Source organism: Myotis yumanensis, unplaced genomic scaffold, assembly GCF_028538775.1.
Source record: "Myotis yumanensis isolate MYYU_CA2020_CCGP unplaced genomic scaffold, mMyoYum1.0.hap1 SCAF_3, whole genome shotgun sequence".
Taxonomy (NCBI): Eukaryota; Metazoa; Chordata; class Mammalia; order Chiroptera; family Vespertilionidae; genus Myotis; species Myotis yumanensis.
The window spans coordinates 207,835,715-207,854,195 of record NW_027223754.1 but is presented as its reverse complement, the minus strand read 5'-3'; the positions used below and the strand labels follow the sequence as shown (position 1 = coordinate 207,854,195).

General features: G+C 53.0%; 2 protein-coding genes across 3 annotated transcripts; one reads left to right on the top strand and one right to left on the bottom strand.

The window, feature by feature from the left end:
- Positions 1-1,406: 1,406 nt before the first annotated feature.
- Positions 1,407-11,011, bottom strand: POLR2F (RNA polymerase II, I and III subunit F). The gene is made up of 5 exons (XM_070411096.1): positions 10,896-11,011; positions 9,237-9,306; positions 5,722-5,852; positions 2,060-2,131; positions 1,407-1,586 (listed from the first exon to the last, which is right to left on the bottom strand). Exons 1-5 carry the CDS (start codon positions 10,913-10,915, stop codon positions 1,496-1,498), a joined length of 384 nt encoding a protein of 127 aa, XP_070267197.1. The 5' UTR covers positions 10,916-11,011; the 3' UTR covers positions 1,407-1,495.
- A 138-nt stretch (positions 11,012-11,149) lies between these two features.
- CUNH22orf23 (chromosome unknown C22orf23 homolog) lies at positions 11,150-18,370 on the top strand. Of its 2 annotated transcripts, none has more exons than XM_070411095.1 (7): positions 11,150-11,246; positions 11,625-11,736; positions 12,579-12,641; positions 16,130-16,312; positions 16,998-17,129; positions 17,335-17,435; positions 17,607-18,370. In XM_070411095.1, exons 2-7 carry the CDS (start codon positions 11,634-11,636, stop codon positions 17,676-17,678), a joined length of 654 nt encoding a protein of 217 aa, XP_070267196.1. In that variant the 5' UTR covers positions 11,150-11,246; positions 11,625-11,633; the 3' UTR covers positions 17,679-18,370. The 2 variants fall into 2 exon arrangements, with proteins under 2 accessions (XP_070267196.1, XP_070267194.1); XM_070411093.1 differs by having other exon boundaries at positions 11,150-11,305; positions 17,607-18,369.
- The last annotated feature ends 111 nt before the right edge of the window (positions 18,371-18,481 follow it).

The window sequence follows — 18,481 nt, the reverse complement described above, 5'->3', positions numbered from 1 at the left end:
ACTCCCTGAAAGAGGAGCAGAGTGGAAAGGGGGAGGTGGGAGGGAAAACACCCCCTTCTCCATCTCTCCTACACCCTATTCCCTAAGGGTTAACCCCCCACTCCCTTCTCTCCTCCCCCACCCAAACCCCATCTCCCTTTAATCACATCTGATACTGAGCAGCCCAGCAGGAACAAAGAGACCATTTAGAGAAACGGGGCCGAGAAAGTGACCCCCGCACTCTGGGGCGGCCGCCTGGATGCCAGCACAAAGGCGGCATTTCAGAGCTGAAATTTCAGCACCCAACTTGATTAAAGGATTCCACAGGCTTGGAGGAGGGTGGAAGGGGGTGCGAAGTCCCCTGCTCCCTGAATTAACCCTCTTCCAAGGCAGCAAGCACCCCTCCTGGAACTGACCGCTCATCACTCCCACCCTGTCCAGCCAGGGTGCACCCACCCCGGGGCCATGCCTCTTGCAGAAGGCAGGCTGGCCCGCTCCTCCTCTTCCGGGAAGGGGAGCTGACAGTAGAAGGGAGGTTAAGGCTGGTATATTCTATTCAGGGAGCCAATTTTCCCTTCTATCTCTGTTGGGGTCAATATAAACCCTCTCCCTGTCCCCCGCCCCCCAGGGAGGGAAGATCCAATGTGGTTGGTCTTACCGCATGTCGGGTAAGCAAGGTGAAGGGAATAGGACCCATTAGAACCTAGGACAGAGGGTGCGCTCCAGTCCTGATTTAAAGCCCGGCCTTGAGCCCAGGAGTCCTGCTTCCCTGCCCACTATGATCCCAGAACCCACCCCAGTCAAGGCCTCAGAGGGTCACGGGCCCACACAGAACAGGAAGGACATCTTCCAGAGGCTGGGAAGGAGAGGGTATGGGTGTGGCAGACCAGGGAGGCGGGCCATGGAGGACACCGTGTGGGCAGTGGCCTGCGGAGTGGGGACAAGGGGGGCAGGTGCTGGGTCCTTGCTCCAGCTGACTTGCCCAGCAGGGCTCTGCCTGGGGAGGGCGGAGATCACTGCGTCCCCAAGCTTCCTGCTGGGGCACTGCTCCTGAAAGGGGATCCGAGCCCATGATAAGAGGCTCGAGGCAGGTCCTTAGGAAACAATGGGTGGCTTGATGAGACCTGCTCTGTGATACTCCTGAGAAGGGAGAAGCCCCTGCAGCCAGTCCCCACTGGAAAGGAAATTGGGAGTTTCCATGGCAACCAGCTCCCTGGGCACAAAGACTGGTCTGTCTGCTGGGAAGGCAGCTGAGGTGTCTCCCTGCAGCAGCCTTTGCTCTGGTGAAGGGGAGATGGAGGGAGGGATGCGGGGTAGCCACAGGGGTAAAGGCCCCTGGTGCTTCTTAAAGAGCTGACTGGGACGGGTGCAGCCTCTAAACAGCAGGGCAGAAGCTGGTGGGCACAGCAGATAGCCGGAGGCAGAGGTGGGAAGGTTGGAGAGTTTATTATTTACACGTGTAAGGGATGTGGGAACAGGAGCTGGGGTGAGGCGCAGCTGGGAAGATGACTCCAGCTCAGTCCGTGATGATGAGCTCGTCTACCCCCCAGTCTTCATAGCTCCCGTCAGGCAGGTAGCGCCGAATGATGATGGGGATCTTTCGGGCCCTGTGGCGGGAACAAGGCACATGCACATGAGGGCTGGAGGGGCAGACTGTCTGCAGAATGCGAGGAAAGAGAAGTCAGGGAGCCTCTTCCTGGGGCTGAATGGACTTTGTAGGAAAAGAACTGCAATAAAAGGAAAGTTCCTGCATCCCCGAGCGTGGGACAGTGGTCTGGAGGGGCCCTGCCATCCCACGTCTGGAGGAGGAGGAGGAAGATGGGGGCTGGGAAGGCAGGCTGCAGCAGGAACAGGGAACTCTGACGGCCAGGAGAGGTGCTGTGTCCTCAGTGGCCTCCCCTTTGCCTGCCCCTCCTCGCTCTCCCTCGTCCTTCCTGGTGTGCTGACTCCTGAACCAGCTAAGATCCACAGGAACCATCACCGCTTCCCCAGGCAGGGAGGTGGGGTCGGGGTGCAGCAGAGAATCCAGAGGGTGCCTGCCCGGGCTCTGGAGCAGCAAACCGTGATCTGGGCAACTTACTTGAGCTCTTTCATGGCGATAAGCAGGGGATCTGTCTCCCCCTCCAGCTCCACCATCACGGGGGCACACATCCTGTGGGCACAGGGACAGGTGTTGGGGAGACGGCCAACGCAGGGAGAAAGGTCCAACAGGAAATTGGGAGTGGGGGTGGGGCTTAGTTCACAAACAGGATTGGATGGGCACCCCCACCCTCACCTAGAAAGGTCACCTCCCTTTTTTCTAAGAAAGGTCACCCTCTAGGCCGACAGGCATGGCAGGGGGGAGCAGTGGTTCAGGGGCACTGACAGGGAGGGCATGCGAGTGGGAGCCAGTAGACCGGGTTTAAATTTTGCCTCCAAAGACACTGAATTTCTCTCTGAACTTCAGTATCCTCATGTGAAAATGAAGACAAAAAGCCCTGCCTCGCCTACAGTGATGCTAGGACACTGCTGGCCAACAGGCAGCGACTCACTGAGTGTCACACCTGCTCTCAGTTCTCCGCACAGGCTATGTTATTTGAGGTGAGTAGTCTATTTTACTGATGAGGAAACTGAGGCACAGAACGTGGCAGAACCAAGATGTGAACCCCACATGCTCCTATCCACTGGTCTGTAACACCTCCCATTTATAAGCTGAGGATCCACAGACTTAAAGACAAGGGTATTGTGAATGGGACGAGAGTAAGCTTTACCCACAAGGCCTCTCAGGATCTTCCCCAGGGCCTCTGGCAGAGTTCCCGGCACCGAGAAATGGCATGAGCAAAGGCTCCCCTTCGGATGGACCTAACCCACCACCCCCCAGGCCCTGCCTCAGGGCCCAGCTCCCATTTTCCTTCTCGATCTTGGCAACACCCCTCAGAAGTCCTGCTCACCTTTCTAGCACGTCTCATGCTGCCTGCCTATGTTCACCCATGTTCCCACCACACCAAACTCCTGAGGCTCCCTGACAGACACTGCTGCTCCCTGTTTGTGTCTTCTGACCGCTCTTCCTCTCCCTATAGGCCTGGGAGAGACTCAAACGCCTCCACTCTGGGGATCATGAGCTGGATCCTCGGTGCCCGGCTCGTTTACACAGGCTTCTCTTGGCACCAAACCCCCTGGACTCTGACTCCTTGTTTGAAGTTTTCCACATTAGACCATGATGAGCACCTGTGGCCCAGGACACGCCCTGGCACAACGCCTGACCCACAGCACAACTGGGTGGGGTGCCAGTTCCCGGCCCACCTCCTCCAGGAAGCCACCTAATGATTCTACCTCAGGTTTACCCTAATAGATCCGAAACCTGATCATCAGAGTTACCAGGAGAGTACACTAAAGTCAGGGTCCCAGGACCCTTTTCCAGACCCTCGGAATAGACTCTCTCTAGTGAGGGGGCCTGAGAACCTGCATTTACAAAGCTCCCTGCTGACTCTGGCAATCAGCCAGTTCGAGAGCCACCAGTTTACACCAGATAATTTACTAATTTTATTACTAAATACTTTATTACTCCCAAAAACCTGAAAATTTCCCAAGGGCAGAGACCAAGTGTTTAACTTGCCCTATACCCTCTCTCAATAAGTGTTAAAGCTTTACAGAATGTGGCATATGCCTTCTTTATTTCCAGATATGAATAATTAAAGAGCATTCATTCATCCAGCCCTGCTGTGTGCATGCAATGTGCTAAGCGTGAGAGTGTGTCCTTAGGTAATTTGTCTGCACCAGAGACACCATAAAAGAACACAGTAATGACTCTTAGGAAGTGGCTGTAGTTCACGTCGCCACTAGGTGGTGCTAAGGAAAGGAGTGCGACTTCATCCAAAAACTATCCTAGAAATGTTCGTTCAGCACCTCGCTGCAGGGTCGCATGCCTGGTGCTAGGGACAAGCTACAGCCCTGCTGTCCACCACTCACAGCAGGCAGGGAACCGCCAGACAGCGGCCCACCCCTCCATCGGAAGGAGCGCTACAGACCCAGCCACATGGGACCATGCCTGTTCCGAAGAAAAGCAGGTCCTGGGACTCAGCATGCTCTGAACGTCTGTCTCCACGCTTTTCAGTGCTGCCCACGGCCCACCAACCGCACCCCCATCTTCTGCTCAAGGCTCCGTGACATCTTTTCCAGTCTTGTGTCCCAAGCCACTGGCCGTTCCCCACCACAAGCCAAACTTGCCTGCCTGCACATGGACCTTGCCTCATGCTGTTTCTGTTCCCGGGTTACCCTCAAACCCACCGCCCTTTCCTGCCCCCGCCTGAACTCTCACCTCCTCTGCAGTTCACTCCCTCCTCCCCTTTTGTGCCTCTTACAAAGCTCCACATCTGCCTGCCTTGGGTTCCGGTATTTGTGACGGGGTCCACCTCCCCCCAGGCTATAAACACCCGGAAGACAGGGGGATTGTGTCTAATTATCTTCACACCCCAACAGGTACAAGCACAGTATTATTCAATGTTTGAAAGACTTAACTTACTTGAAAAAATAATTTATGCATTTTTCTTCCTGCCGGGTCATTTTTAGCAGAGATGAGCACTAGAGCAGCAATAAATTGCTTTGCAGCAATGGAAGTGTCTTCTATCTGCACTATCCATTATGGAAACCACAGCCACAGGTGACCACTGAATATAGAAAATGTGGCTGGTGAAACCAAACGCTGAACTTTTCATTTTACTTTATTTAAAATTAAATGGCCACATGTAGATAGCAGCTACCATAATTGATGGTGGCCTAGAGGATCCGGACCCAAAGATCCCAAAATGACCACATGGATCGCGGCTCTGATTTCTCCCAGGCCAGCAAGAGGTCTGCTGCTGCGGAGCGGATGAGGAGCAATGTTGCCCGACCATAAGCCCTTTATCGAGGTGCACACGGTGGCCATCTTCACCACTGGAGGAGATCGAGTCCCAAGTTAACTGAAAACTAGGACGGGACACGTGCTCCTCCAGCACGCGAACTCCACACGCTGGCCCCAGCTTCCTTTCTGCCCTAGTGTCCAATACTCCCTACTTGAAGCAGCCCAACTGCCAGAAATACTTGCACACAGGCTCATAAGAAGTCTGGGGAGGGCTCCTTTAGGAGACCTTCATGAAGGCAACAGTCCCAACCTGCCCTCTCTGTCCCCCGACTTACTCCTCCCCAGGAAGGAGGAGTGACTCATCTGTCAGGGAACCTGAGGGGGGAAAACAGGCATCTGTGGCCTAGCTTTTGGGGGAGTCCCTGCTCTCTGAAAGCCACCTGCCTGCAGAGAGGGGCCTGGCAACCTTCGAAGGCAGGCTTGCCCCTGCAGACAGCCGCGAGGCCTGCACTGAGGGAACAGGCACTCAGACATTTGCATCTCCATCTACCCCGTGCTATCTCCTGAACCTTGTTATTCTTCACCTGGTTTCAGACTTGGAAGATAAAGGCAAGTCTGCTAATTTCAAATCCCCAGAACCCCATCACTGTTCTGTTTTCACACCTCTAGCATGGCCTCTACATGGAGGGCTCGCCTACTCCTCCGGGCTGGCCATGGACAAGAACCACCATAAGCCCAATGGGGGTGCCACAGCCGCCCCACTAACTGGCCCACAGTGGTCTAGGGCTCTCTAAACCCACACTTTCAGCCTGTGGAAGAAGGGAGAGTCTGTTTCTAGGTGCCAGGCTGGGCCACATCAACAGCTCGGAGCTCACTGTGACCTGACGGACGGAAAAGACAGGAAAGGGGCACACACTCACGCGATCTGGAGGGCTCGGGTGCCCAGCACGCGGGCTCGCTCATACTTGGTCATATATGGTGTGGTGATCCGCTTCTGGTTGGCCTGCGGTCGCTCTCCAGAGGGGAGGATCTCAACGTTCTCCTGGCCCTCCTGGACACCAAGGCAGAAAGAGGGAAAGTCTCAGGGCGCCTTACTGAGTGAGGGGGGATGACGATGCCAACGATGATAGCCACCGCCACCACCACTGCTTGTCACTCCCCCCCCCCCCCCCCCAGCATCCGTGCAGCTGCCTTACTGACACCTCATTTAATCCTACAACAACCTCATGAGGTAGGGATTACAGTGCCATTTTAGAGGCTTGGAGAGTCAGCGAACTGGCCAAAGTCTCAGACCTAGTAAGAGAGAAGAATCATGATCAGGATTCCAAGCCAGCTGCAGCTGCCTCATCCAGAAGAGAGAAGCGGAGGGTCCAGAGATGGGGTTGTCCCAGAACCGTGGCCCCATACAAAGAAGCCCTGAGCACAGACGACAAATCACCCTAAGCAGGAAGCGAGGAGCAAGCATCCCATCTTCAGGCAGGATAACTGAGTGAATGGGTCAAGGAGCTAAAAAGTCAGTGAAGGCAGAAACTACCAAACATTTTTCCATACACACACACACACACACACACACACACATAACAATTACTTATGAAGCATTTGTCACATGCCAGACATCATAATAGGTGCTGAGACAGAAAACTAAGAGTTTCTGCTCTCAAAGAATTCATAGTCAGGGAAGGAGAAAGAGTAAACAGAACAGCAGTGCTTTGAAGGTATGCAGCAAAGTTAACAGGTAGGTGAGGGTCATCTGACTCATGCGTGGGTTAGGAAGACAGTCCAGAGATGAGACTGGGACTAGTGTAGAAGAATTCATTGGAGTTCCCAAGCCAACGGAAGGGAAGGACATGGAGACACGTTGAACTGCATGTCCAAAGCACAGAGGAGGGAGAGAATGCACTAGGTTTAGACAACTAATTGTGGAGTATGATTAGAGCAAAGGTGCACATAGGGTCTTAGGCAGGAGAATAAATTCTATAATAAAGAATTAAGTCAACAAATATTTACTGAGTGTTTACTACATATCGGGTAGTGTTCTAAGTTCTCGGGACAGAGCAGGAAGACATAAAAATTGTTCCCCTACATAGAGATTAAAAATGGCAGCAGATGACCTAACCAGTTTGGCTCAGTTGATACAGCGTCGGCCTGCAGACTGAAAGGTCCCGTGTTCGATTCCGGTCAAGGGCATGTACCTTGGTTGTGGGCACATCCCCAGGAGGGGGTGTGCAGGAGGCAGCTGATCGATGTTTCTCTCTCATCGATGTTTCTAACTCTCTATCCCTCTCCCTTCCTCTCTGTAAAAAATCAATAAAATATATATTTTTTTAAAAATGGCAGCAGAGTGAGTGGATGCTGCATGGACATGCTCCCAGGAACAAACTGGAAATACACTAAAATACAGAAAAACTTCCTGAATAATCAGCAGCAGACTCACTGGAGAGAACCCTGATACCGAGGACTGAAAGTGGAGACCACATGGAGACTGTGTAGACAATTTAACAGTCAAAGGACCCTGGATATCCTTTAGCTCAAATGGCCCATTTTCCAGACATAACAGGGACAGAAAGTTATCTGCTCAAAGATGTGAAGCATCAGCGACAGAGTAAACACAAACGCCAGCTCCTGATGTGGCACAAAATGGAAGAGAGAATCATTTCGCCTCGCATGATTTATATGTCTGGTTAAATCCGTACTGAAATTTCTCAAATAAAATGTCATAAATGAAAACGCTGATGAAAGTATTTGACCAGAAATTTACTGACAGGTGTTTCTACAAAATAAAATGTGTTATGATTAAAAAAAAAAAAATCTTCCCCTATGGAGCTTATATTATAATGAGAAGAGATAAACAATAAAATTAATAAGTAAAGTGTACAGTATGACAACAGAGAAAAAAGACAGGAAGTGCCAGGGCAGTGATGTAGAAGGAAGGGGAGGATGCTGCAAGTTCAATAGGATGGTCACAGAGGCCTCAGTGAGATGACCTGGACAGACCTGAAGGAGGCGAGAAGCAGGTATGGGGATATCTTAGGGAAAAGTGTTTCTGGAAGAGGGAACAGCATGATCAAAGGTCCTAACCAGGAATCTGCCTGGCATGACAGGGACAGCAAGAAGAGATAAGGTCACAGAGGGAGCGAGTGGCCAGGTCATGGAGAACCTTGGACATCTTTTTGGCATTTACTGTGAATGGAATGGGAAACCACTGGATGAGGGTTCTGAGCAGAAGAGAGACACAATCTGACTTAACATTTAAAATGACCACTCTGGGTACTCTGTTGAGAATATTCTGAGGGGCAAGGGCAGAAGCAAAGAGACCATTTTAAGGAAGACCAACAGTAATCAATCACATGGGCAGGTAAGAACGATGACTGGCAGCAGAAAGGCAATCAGGGCAGACTGAAGGCAGGAAAACCAGGAACACAATTTCTGCAGTAATGATGGTGAAAAACAATAAAGATCTAAACCAGGCTGAGCCCTAGGTATGTAGAAAGGGACCAGAGCTAACCCACAGGTAGGAGGCAAAGCTGGCAGGACAGGAATGGAAGAAGACCGGGAAGGGTGGGGAAGGAGGTGTCTGACACAGTGAACAGGTACCTGGGAGAGAAAATTCAAAGAGAGGCTTCAGCTTCCAAGCCTACGAACGTCAAGGGACCACTCTGTCCAGGAGACATAAAGCACCTCTTCCTGCATCAGTCACGCAAGAGGGAGAGCCCTATTCTATTCACGAAGCCAGTCACCCATCCACCTAGCCGCTCAAGCCAGAAACCCAGGAGTCATCCTTGTCATCCCCCACTTTCTCAGCCCATAGCCAATCCACCAAAATATCTTTCTTCTGTTTCTCATCACTGACACTAGCAGTGCCCAAGTCCAAGCTACAGGCCTCTCCCCGGAGGTCTATGAGAGCTCCCTAGTTGGTCTCTCTCTTTTACTCTTGTTTCTCCCCAATTCGCTCTTTACTCTGAGGCCAGAATGCTCTTTCTAAAGTGCAAACCGGATCATGCCACTCCCTTGCTCGAAACTCCTCAGTGGCTTCCCGCTAACTTTAGGCTATGAAATCTGCCTGATCTGGGTCCTTACCTTCCAGCTTTATCCCAGGTCACCCTCCCCCTTGCTCCTATGTGCCTACCCCCACCCTGCAGAGCACCTGATGCCTAATAAACATTCAACACCTTTGTTGAATGAATGAAGGTAACATTTCACCTATCAGTGAACTAACTGCCCCAGAAGCCATGGGCTGTGATCCAAATGGACAAAAGCCTTGGGACCCACCCTGTAGAGCTTCTCCACCACCCAGGACTGGAACTCTGCTCACTCTAACTGGGGGTGCTTGTGGCAGGGGCACAAACAGGAGGCAGGTGCATTCGGGGAGTTATCACTGGCCAGGCCATCTGGCAGCCTGGGCTGCAGAAGAGAGAGCCCAGGGTTAACTACTGACCTCCTCAGCATTCTCCAAGTCATCTAGTCCTTCGTCCTCCTCCACATCATCAAAGTCGTCGCCATCAAAACTGTACAAGAAGAGACCAGTTAGTTAGAGCATCAGTTAATCAAATCAAAGAGGGCATGGGGTGTCTCAGGCTACATTGAGGGGGTGCTCGATAAATATCTACTTAATGAGTGAATCACACTGTGTTCAAACCTACTCCCATCAGCCCCGCAAATTGTGCCAGGACTCATGCATCCTCACTGTTTCTTTCCTCTCTCTACTGGATCATTCTCATCAGCATGTAAACAGGTAGTTACTGCCCCACCTTAAAAAACAGACAAAACTTCCTTATGGTCTCCCCATGGAGCCCATTTCCATGCTCCTCTTGGGAGCAAACTTCATGGAAGAGTTGTCCAACGTCACAGATTCCCATTCTTCTCTTCCTATTCTGTCGTAATCTCACTCCAAGAAGATGCCCACCTCCATAACTCCCTCACAACCACTGCTTCTTTCGAGCGAGTTAATGATGTCCGTGTTGCTAAATCCAATGGACTGTTCATGTTCTCACTGAGCTTGGCCTCCCAGTTGGCACCCTAGGCCACTCCCTCTCCCTCAATGCCCTGTCCTCACTCTCTTGGTGTGTCCCCACCTCACTGGCTGCTCCTTCCCAGTCTCCCCGGGAGGTTTCCCCTCTTCCCCCCCTCCCCCCCACAAGCACCCCTCCTGGGATGCTCTAACTGCCCATGGGGCCCAGCGAGCAGGAAGGGCGGGAGCCAAAAGCATCGCCCGAGGGTGGGCACAGAAAGGCTCAGGCCCAGGGTCCAGCAGGCACCTCCTCTTCTCCACGGACACTCCCCTGATGACCTCACCTGCTTCTTCGTTTGGAATAATATGCTTATGCTGACCAAGCCCCTATTTTCATCTTCAGAACAGACCTCTCCTTGGACCCACCCCGCCCCCCCCCCCACACACACACACATCAGATCATCATTCTGGCCCTCGCTTCAAAATAAATCCGGAACCCAAGCCACCGCCCACGACCTCTTCTACCTCTACTACTATTGCCCTAGTACAAGCCACCGCCTTCTCTCAGCCAGGCGACGGCACCTGCCAGGCCTTCCTCACCCCTGCGGTGCTTCCGCAGAGCAGGTCCTCACTTAACATCGTGGACAGCTCCTGCGACTTGAAGCAGAACAACGTGCGGAAACCCATGCTACCATCGGCTGATACAGGCAGGAGTGCCGCTCCTACAGCATCTCATCGACGCAAACACAACGACTTTATTCGAGGCCCTGCCTCAGCTCACAGGATGCTGTCGCATCTGTCCATGGGCCGTCCCCTCTCTAGAAAAGGGAGCACGTGGGGATCGGGAATTATGCCTAATGCACCGCAATGGTCCCAAACCAAGGCACAGCGCCCGGCTCGGCGGAAGTCTGCTGAAGGCACTTGTGCACTGATCCTCCCTGGACCCTCGAGCCCGAGCCTTTCTGTGCCCAACCTCGGGCTATGATCTCCGCCCTCGCGGCTCCAGCACCGTGGGCCCCCTCAGCAGCCCAGGTCCCCTCAGATTCTGCTCCTCGACTCCTGGCTCCCCAGCCTCCCTCGACCCAGGTTCCCGCTTCACCCGCCCCTTCCGAGGATCCGCAAAGGCCACTTCGCTCCTGCACTCACTTATCCTCGTTGTCTGACATGACGCCCGCGCCGCAGCGACCCGGCTCCGCGCCCCGCACTCGTGCGCGGAGACCCACAAACTGCGCGCCTCCGCCTCGCTCAGCGCCACGCGTTCTCTGCGCCTGCGCGGTAACCCGGAAGCAGTCACTTCCAGAAGGCGGGCCTGTGCGGTAGATGTGCGCGCATGCGCCGAATCGCTGGCGCGCTCGTTACCATGGTAGCCAGAGCGTCTAGCAGCCCGCTCTGTACACCAGGATCTCAGAGTATTTCCGCTGGGCCTCCGCGCGGTGCCACGGTAGAACCGTGATTACGGTCTTCGGTTCTCGGAGCCCAGCCACCGCTGGGGGCGGGGTGGGTCCCAGCCGCCGCTGTCTGCGTGGGGCCCCACCCAACCGGCGTCTTACTTTAGGGTGAGGTTTCAATTTGGGCGTAACACCTAAGGCACTGTCGCGAGCACGGCTATCGGAGGCCCCTTCCTAGGGCCTTCCTGCCACAGACACCGGGTCAAGATGAGCTCTCTGTTTACGTGTGTGCATCTGCCTGCGTATCTGCTCGGGTGGAAGGATAGGGCACTGTCACAATAGTGGAGGGCGGCGTCACAATTCTAATGGGACTGGACTGCTCCCAGACTTTCCTGGTGTTGGGCTGGGGGCGGGGCGGGGGGGGGGGGGCTGGAGTAGAGACTGGACCTGGGAGACGGCTGTGTCACTGCGCCTTTATCCTCCGCAGAGCCCTCCCATGGCTTCCCAGGATAGGGTAAAGGCAGTGACCAACGGAACGGGCTTCTGTCGCTGCCCCAAGCAGACCACTTACACCCTTGGAACCTGCGAGCTCCTCAGAGGTTAGTACTACGCTTAAAGGACCGGGTAAGAGCGGCGGTAGCAGTTATCCTCTGAAACTCAGGTCTCCCCTACGTGACCTGTGGCTTCGTCATTGCTATTTTCATTTTACAGAGGAGAAGCCTTGGGTTCAGGAAGGTTCAGGTCCTACAACTTACTTGCAAGTGGCTAAAAGTCAAAGAATAAAGGATTTCAGAGTAGATCATTCTTGTGCATTCCTTAGATCGAACTTTCTGTTTCCTCCCAGGGAAGCCTTATCTCCCCCCCCCCCCCCGCCCCCCCGACCCCGACCCCCACCACCACCACCAACTGTGATGTGCCCTCACCTTACCAATACCTTTTCTTCATTGGACTCAGCATAACCTGTAGTCAGATATTCAGCGTGTCTCATTGGATCAGTATCCTACACCTGTAGCCCGGGAACTCCATCAGGGTACCGTTGTTCCTGTCTTGGCTCCCTGTTGTAGCTCCAGTGCCTGACACATGCTTAATGAATACTTGCTCATTCATTCATTTATGCATTCCTTCCCTCAATGAAAAACATTAAAAAAGCCCACTGTGTGCTGTGTTCTAGGTGGTGAGGATACAGCATTAAAAAAAAGAAGAAAAAAAAACAGCAACAATTTTTGCTCTCATGGAGCAAATATTTTAGTGGGAGGGTAACAAAGTCTATAGAGGTTAGATGGTGACGAGTGCTACAGGAAAAAGCAAAGCAGGAGAGTAAGCGCGGGAGTGCTTGGGTGCAGAATGGTGGGAGGAGGTGACAGTTTTGCATTTCAGTGGTGAGAGATGAAGGCTTCTGCCCACAGCCCAGGTGGCCTGACTCAAGTGCTTTCTCTTGCAGTGATGATGAAGGAATCCAAACTGACTAAGTTCCAACAGCGACACATCATGGACACCATGAAAAGTAAGGGTCAGTCCACAGAGGCTTGCTGGACAGAGGGGTTCTGGGCCACCTTTTTAGTGCTCCTCCGTCTTAAGGAGTAGTGGGCATCCTTTTCAAAGACCAAAACAGAACAGCGTAGTATTTTTTATCTTGCCCCTGGGGAATTGACCTTGAGGGGCCTTTGTTATTCCCTCCTGACACTCGTCCTGGCACAACCAGCTTCCTGCAGTCCCGCTCTAGCCAACCTCCCCAAGAGATCACAGAGCAATTAGAACTTCTTGCCCAGCCAAAATCGTCTCAAAACTGTCATGTCTGCAATTTGTTCCTCCCTGTTATACACATACCATATGAGCTCCCCCGAGGAGAGAACTGTGTATGTGTGTGTCTTGTTGTTTTATCCATTCATAGCTTAGCTAGCAGAAACAAGAAAATGGGCAGAATTCCAACTTGGGAGGACTATGCAAAGCCTTTGCACGGCTCACCTCTGACCACAAATTGTAGTATTCGGGGGGGCGGGCACTAAGATCTTGTAAGCAACCTCACTTTCTGAGATTCAACTGAATCAACATTTAATGGATCAGAACAGAGACCTGGAAAGTTGCCTTTAAGAGACAGAATGCCAGCCCTGGCTGGTGTGGCTCACTTGGTTGGAATGGCATCGGGTACACCAAACGGTGGCAGGTTCGATCCCCAGTCAGGAGGCATCCATTGATGGTTCTCTCTCCCTTTCTCTCTCTCAAATCAATAAGAGAGAGAGAGAGAGAGAGAGAGAGCCAGAGCAAGCTTGACAATTTTACTTGAGTCTATCGAAAGCTATCGCCTTCTCCAAAGAAAGAATGTGTGTATCGGGAGGGCATCTGATTAACCACAGAAGCAAAGGGAAGGGAGAGTCAGGGAGGCAGATAAAGGCAGCGTCTGTTCAGCACTGGCTGGGGAGGGAGGGAGGATCCATCAGGCCAGGTCATGGGTCAGATGTCCTTCCTTATTGTGGGCAAGGGCATCTCAGGCTGCCAGAGCCGAGTGCCATAGCACATCTGAGTTATAACTGAGTCTCCACAGTCAGCAGCATACTAATCAATGGTGTCCCCTGTCACACAACTACAGAGACTGTCCTAGAATTCCACTAAAAGTCAATGCCAGAAGACCAAGGATTACGTCGGCCTTGTTCACCGGGGTAGCCCCAGCACCTAGGTGCTCAATATTTATTGAAGGATTAGTGGTTAGGCCAACACCAGTAACTGGCTCACCTGGCAGCGTTATTCCCCTTAGAGCAGCGGTTCTCACCCTTTCCCCGGGGTCGCCTAAGACCATCCTGCACATCAGATATTTACATTACGATTCATAACAGTAGCAACATTACAGTTATGAAGTAGCAACGAAAATAATTTTATGGTTGGGTCACAACATGAGGAGCTGTATTTAAAGGGCCAGAAGGTTAAGAACCACTGCCTTAGAGGTTTGGGTTTTTTAATTGCCTCCAAGCATTGCTGTTGAATCTGCTTTCTTCTAGACTCTCTTTACTTCTCTCCTCTTATTCAAATCCTACTGTTGTCCTGAGCCTTGTTTCAAATTCTGTTGCAAGCCACAAATTTCTCTCCTTTACCTGAACGCCCAGAATTACCCAGGCCATAATTATTTGCTGAGAATGGACCAAAGGAAGAGGGAGCATCTGGCACTGGACAGGCAGAGATAGGGAGTAGAGGGACAGGGGGACATTCTAGGAAGCACGGCATCACTTTAGAAGAGAGATGCAGAGCGCCGTGTGAAGGGAAGGTCAATGCGAAACACTGGCAGCTCCGTCCTTCCAGACCCCACATCTGACCCATCAGCCAGCCCATCGCTTGACCTTCAGCCCATATCCTGGCCGCCTCTGCCCTTGGCCCCCAACACTGTATTATATTTTCAACAGCAACCAAGAGGATCATGTCATTCCTCTGCTCAGAACCCTCCGATGGCTTCCAACCTCACACAAAGTAAGAGCCAGTCTTTCCAGAGGTCTACAGGGCCCTGTCCTTCTCGTGTCTTCCATGACCTCTGACCTCTACTCCCACTACATCCCCCTTGCTCACGGCTTTCCTGGCACCCTCGCCTCCTGGCTGTTCCTCAGACATTCCAGGCACATTCCCACCTCAGGGCCTTTGCTCTCGCTGCTCCCCCTGCCTCCAATGCTCTTCCCTGAAATATCTGCAGAGCTGGCCCCTCACCACTGTCGGGTCTTTTCTCTTCATGAGGGCGTCCCTGGCCACCCTACTTAAATTGTGAATCCTGCTGTCACACACTGCACGCTCCACCACCTAACATACTACATATTTTATTTTCCCTTATTCCACACCCCAGATGCAGGCGCCACGAAGGCAGGACTTTGTCTTTCTTACCACTTCACCCCCAGTGGTCGGGCCTGGCACAGAGTAGATGCTCATTACGTATTCGCCGGGTGGGTGATAGAAGAAAGTGGACTAGGTAGACAGGGGCCAGAACCAAACGGCCTAGCGGAGGAGCCCCAGGTCTGGGCCGGGGCAGTGAGACAGATTTGTGTCTGTTACCATCCAAACCATCCCTCCTTCCCTGTGGACCAAGCAGGTTTTAGGAATCCATCTATCGAAATAAAAGCACCAGTACGAAGGCTTGGTGTGCAAGAATGTTTATGGCAGTGTTGTTTGAAGTAGTGAAAATAAAATAAAAACAGCCGGAGTTTCTGAAATGCGGAGACTAGTTGAATATATAATGTAGCCATCGCAAGAACTAGTATGCAGCTGTAAAAAATAAGTTCCATAGCCCTGACGGGTTTAGCTCAGTGGATAGAGCGTCGGCCTGCGGACTCAAGGGTCCCAGGTTCGATTCCAGTCAAGGGCATGTACCTTGGTTTCGGGCACATCCCCAGTGGTGGGTGTGCAGGAGGCAGCTGATCGATGTTTCTAGCTCTCTATCCTTCTCCCTTCCTCTCTGTAAAAAAATCAATAAAAATATATTTTAAGCCGAAACTGGTTTGGCTCAGTGGATAGAGCGTCGGCCTGCGGACTGAAAGGTCCCAGGTTCGATTCCGGTCAAGGGCATGTACCTGGGTTGCGGGCACAACCCCAGTGGGAGATGTGCAGGAGGCAGCTGGTCGATGTTTCTCTCTCATCGATGTTTCTAACTCTCTATCTCTCTCTCCCTTCCTATCTGTAAAAAATCAATAAAAATATATTTTTAAAAAAATAAAATAAAAAAATAAAAATAAAAATATATTTTAAAAAATAAGTTACATGTAAATGGAGTGATCTGGAAAGAGATCCGTGATACACTGTTAAGAGTCTATTATGGAAGTAGCACAGTGTGGTCCATTGTATGAGCATGTTTATATAGTATCATACAGAACGGACGAGACGGCCAAATTGCTACCATTGCAGAGGGGGGCTGGAGGGGGTGGGGGGAGACTCTTCTGCACTGTTAGCCTCATTATAAAAGGTGCCAATTTATAAATGGATACAAATCCAGGGGACCCCCCACCCCAACCTCTTCCTCCCCAGAAGGAGAAGCTCTGCCCCTGTACTGCAGCCCGACATCCAGCCAGAGGGTCTTGCCTGCCAAGCAGCCGGCCTCAGCCGTCTGCCTGCCTCCCATCCTGGCGGCCCGGTCCCAGCTCCGGCCTGCCAGCATGTGCCAGGCCAATGGGGCCTACAGCCGGGAGCAGTTCAAGCCTCGAGCCACCCGTAAGTGAGAGGGCCTGGACCAGAGCCCCTCTGTACCCCCGTCCACGAGGGGCAGGGGGTTGGGGGGAGATGAGCAGAGCAGGTGAGCACGAATCTACTCAAATTCTCCCGCTGTTGGCGCCAATGCTCTTGAGCCTTGGCACATTAGCCGGGGAGCGTTCAGGGTGCAACAGAAAACAGGTTGTCCTTTTTCAAAAATTTTCCAGAATGCTCTTCAATAATTAACTGGATTCTCTCCATCTCTTGATGAGTGGCTGGCCGTCAGACCTCATGGCCATGGCTCTCTCAGGCTGAGACGGTGCCTCAAATCCAGAGCTCTCTACACCCCAGCCTGCTCCAGGGAGCCCTCAGCCCCTTCCTCCCTGGCACGTCACAGAACTCTGGGCCCAGACCCCGCTACACTGCACACAGGCCGCCATGCGGCGGTCACTGGGTTTTCTTAGCCTTGCTCTGCACCAAAGCCGTGTGTGGGTTCTGACGAAGCTCTCTTCTTGGTTCTTTCCATCCCTTTCCCTGCCTGTCTTGACAAGGCAGGCTCAGGAGCACGTGGCTAGAAGGTGCCGGGATTGCAGAAGCCGCCTCCATGTTCCCCGGGCACCTTGGAGCGAGCATGCCCAGTTGGGAACGCCGGCCATGAACCGGGGGGCCCTCTGTGCCTTAACGAGGCCTTTTCTGGGCCTTACAGGAGATCTGGAGAAGGAGAAGCGAAGACTCCAAGACATCTTTGCCACGGGGAAGGATAAGGAGGAGCGGAAAAGGAAGCCCCGTGCTGTGCAGCGGAAGGACCCAGCCCCCGAGCCGGACCGGTTTGAAGAACGTGAGCCCAGATGGGCCAGTTGGCGCTGGGGAGGGGAGTGAGGGGCCCAGGACTGGGAAGGGTTGACCCCTGAGGGCTAACTAGCGAGACACAATGTCTGACCACAGAGCTGCTTCCTCCCCCAAGAGGCAGTCCCTGCCCCCCCCTCCCAGGAGCCTGACGGCCCCCATCGCCCTGAGCGATGACCACCCTTCTCTCTGTCCAGTGGTCAAGGAGATCCAGGAGAGGAAAGACTTCCTGGCTGAGATGGAGGCCCTGGGCCGGGCCAGACAGTACCGAGGGCTCATCCTCACGGAGATCTCCCAGGTAGGACAGGAGCAGGCGGTGGCGGGGACGTGGCACCGTGAGAAGTATGGGGTCCAAGTAGAAAGGAAGGGCCGGCTGTGGCCGAGGCTGGCGGAGTCCAGCTCTGGCCTCGTCTGTGTTGGCGCCTGGAGCTCCTGCCCTGATGCCCAGCTTTCCCTGCGGCCCTTGCAGAAACTACGGGAAATGGAGGACATCGACCACCAGAGGAGCAAGGAACTCAGGAAGGCTCTGGCCACCGCCTAATCCGTCTCCAGGGGCGGAGCAGCCCAGCCTTGACCACTGGAGCCCACCCCGTTGCCAAGCAGGGTCATGCCCAGGTCAGCCCACCTACTCAGGCCTCCAGCCATGTCAGATGGTCATACAGCACTGCCCTGGCCTAGGGTGCAGGCTACCCGGGCATACACAGCACCCTATAAAATGGACATCAGAGAATGAGTTGATTCTTCCCGAGACTACACACACACACACACACACACACACACACACACACCCGGCTTTGACTCTTTCCTTGGGGAAAGAGCCCCATTCAGAGTGAAGGCAAGGCCTGTCTCCCCATCGTGGACAGATGTCTAAGGGCAGCCACAGGCCCGCGTCCCACCGCCTGCAGCGCTGTGTCCCCATGGCTAGTCTTCTGAACTCGGGAATGAACATGGCTCCTTTCTTCCTACCTGTCTCAGGGCCTGCTTCTTTGACTTCTTACAGCCTTAGGCAAATGTTTAACCACTATGATGAATTGGCCAATAAAACACATTTAACGCAGGTCATGACACATTACACACACCGTTTTGTTTCCAGAGGGATAAGGCTTATTTGTTCAAGGAGTTAGACTTTTTCAAGCATGTTTCCAGCTGTTTGCATATTTCAAGTGGAAATGGGAACGAACCTCTTGAGCGCCCCATAGCGGGCACTGTGGCAGGTGCTGGATTCCTCTGGCAGTCATTCTCTCCATACCCCCGACCCCCACAAAGGTTCGTCATCCCAGCGTGAAAACGGAGGCTCAACACGCTGCAAAAACCAAGGTCATGTCGCTAGCAAGCAGCCGACTC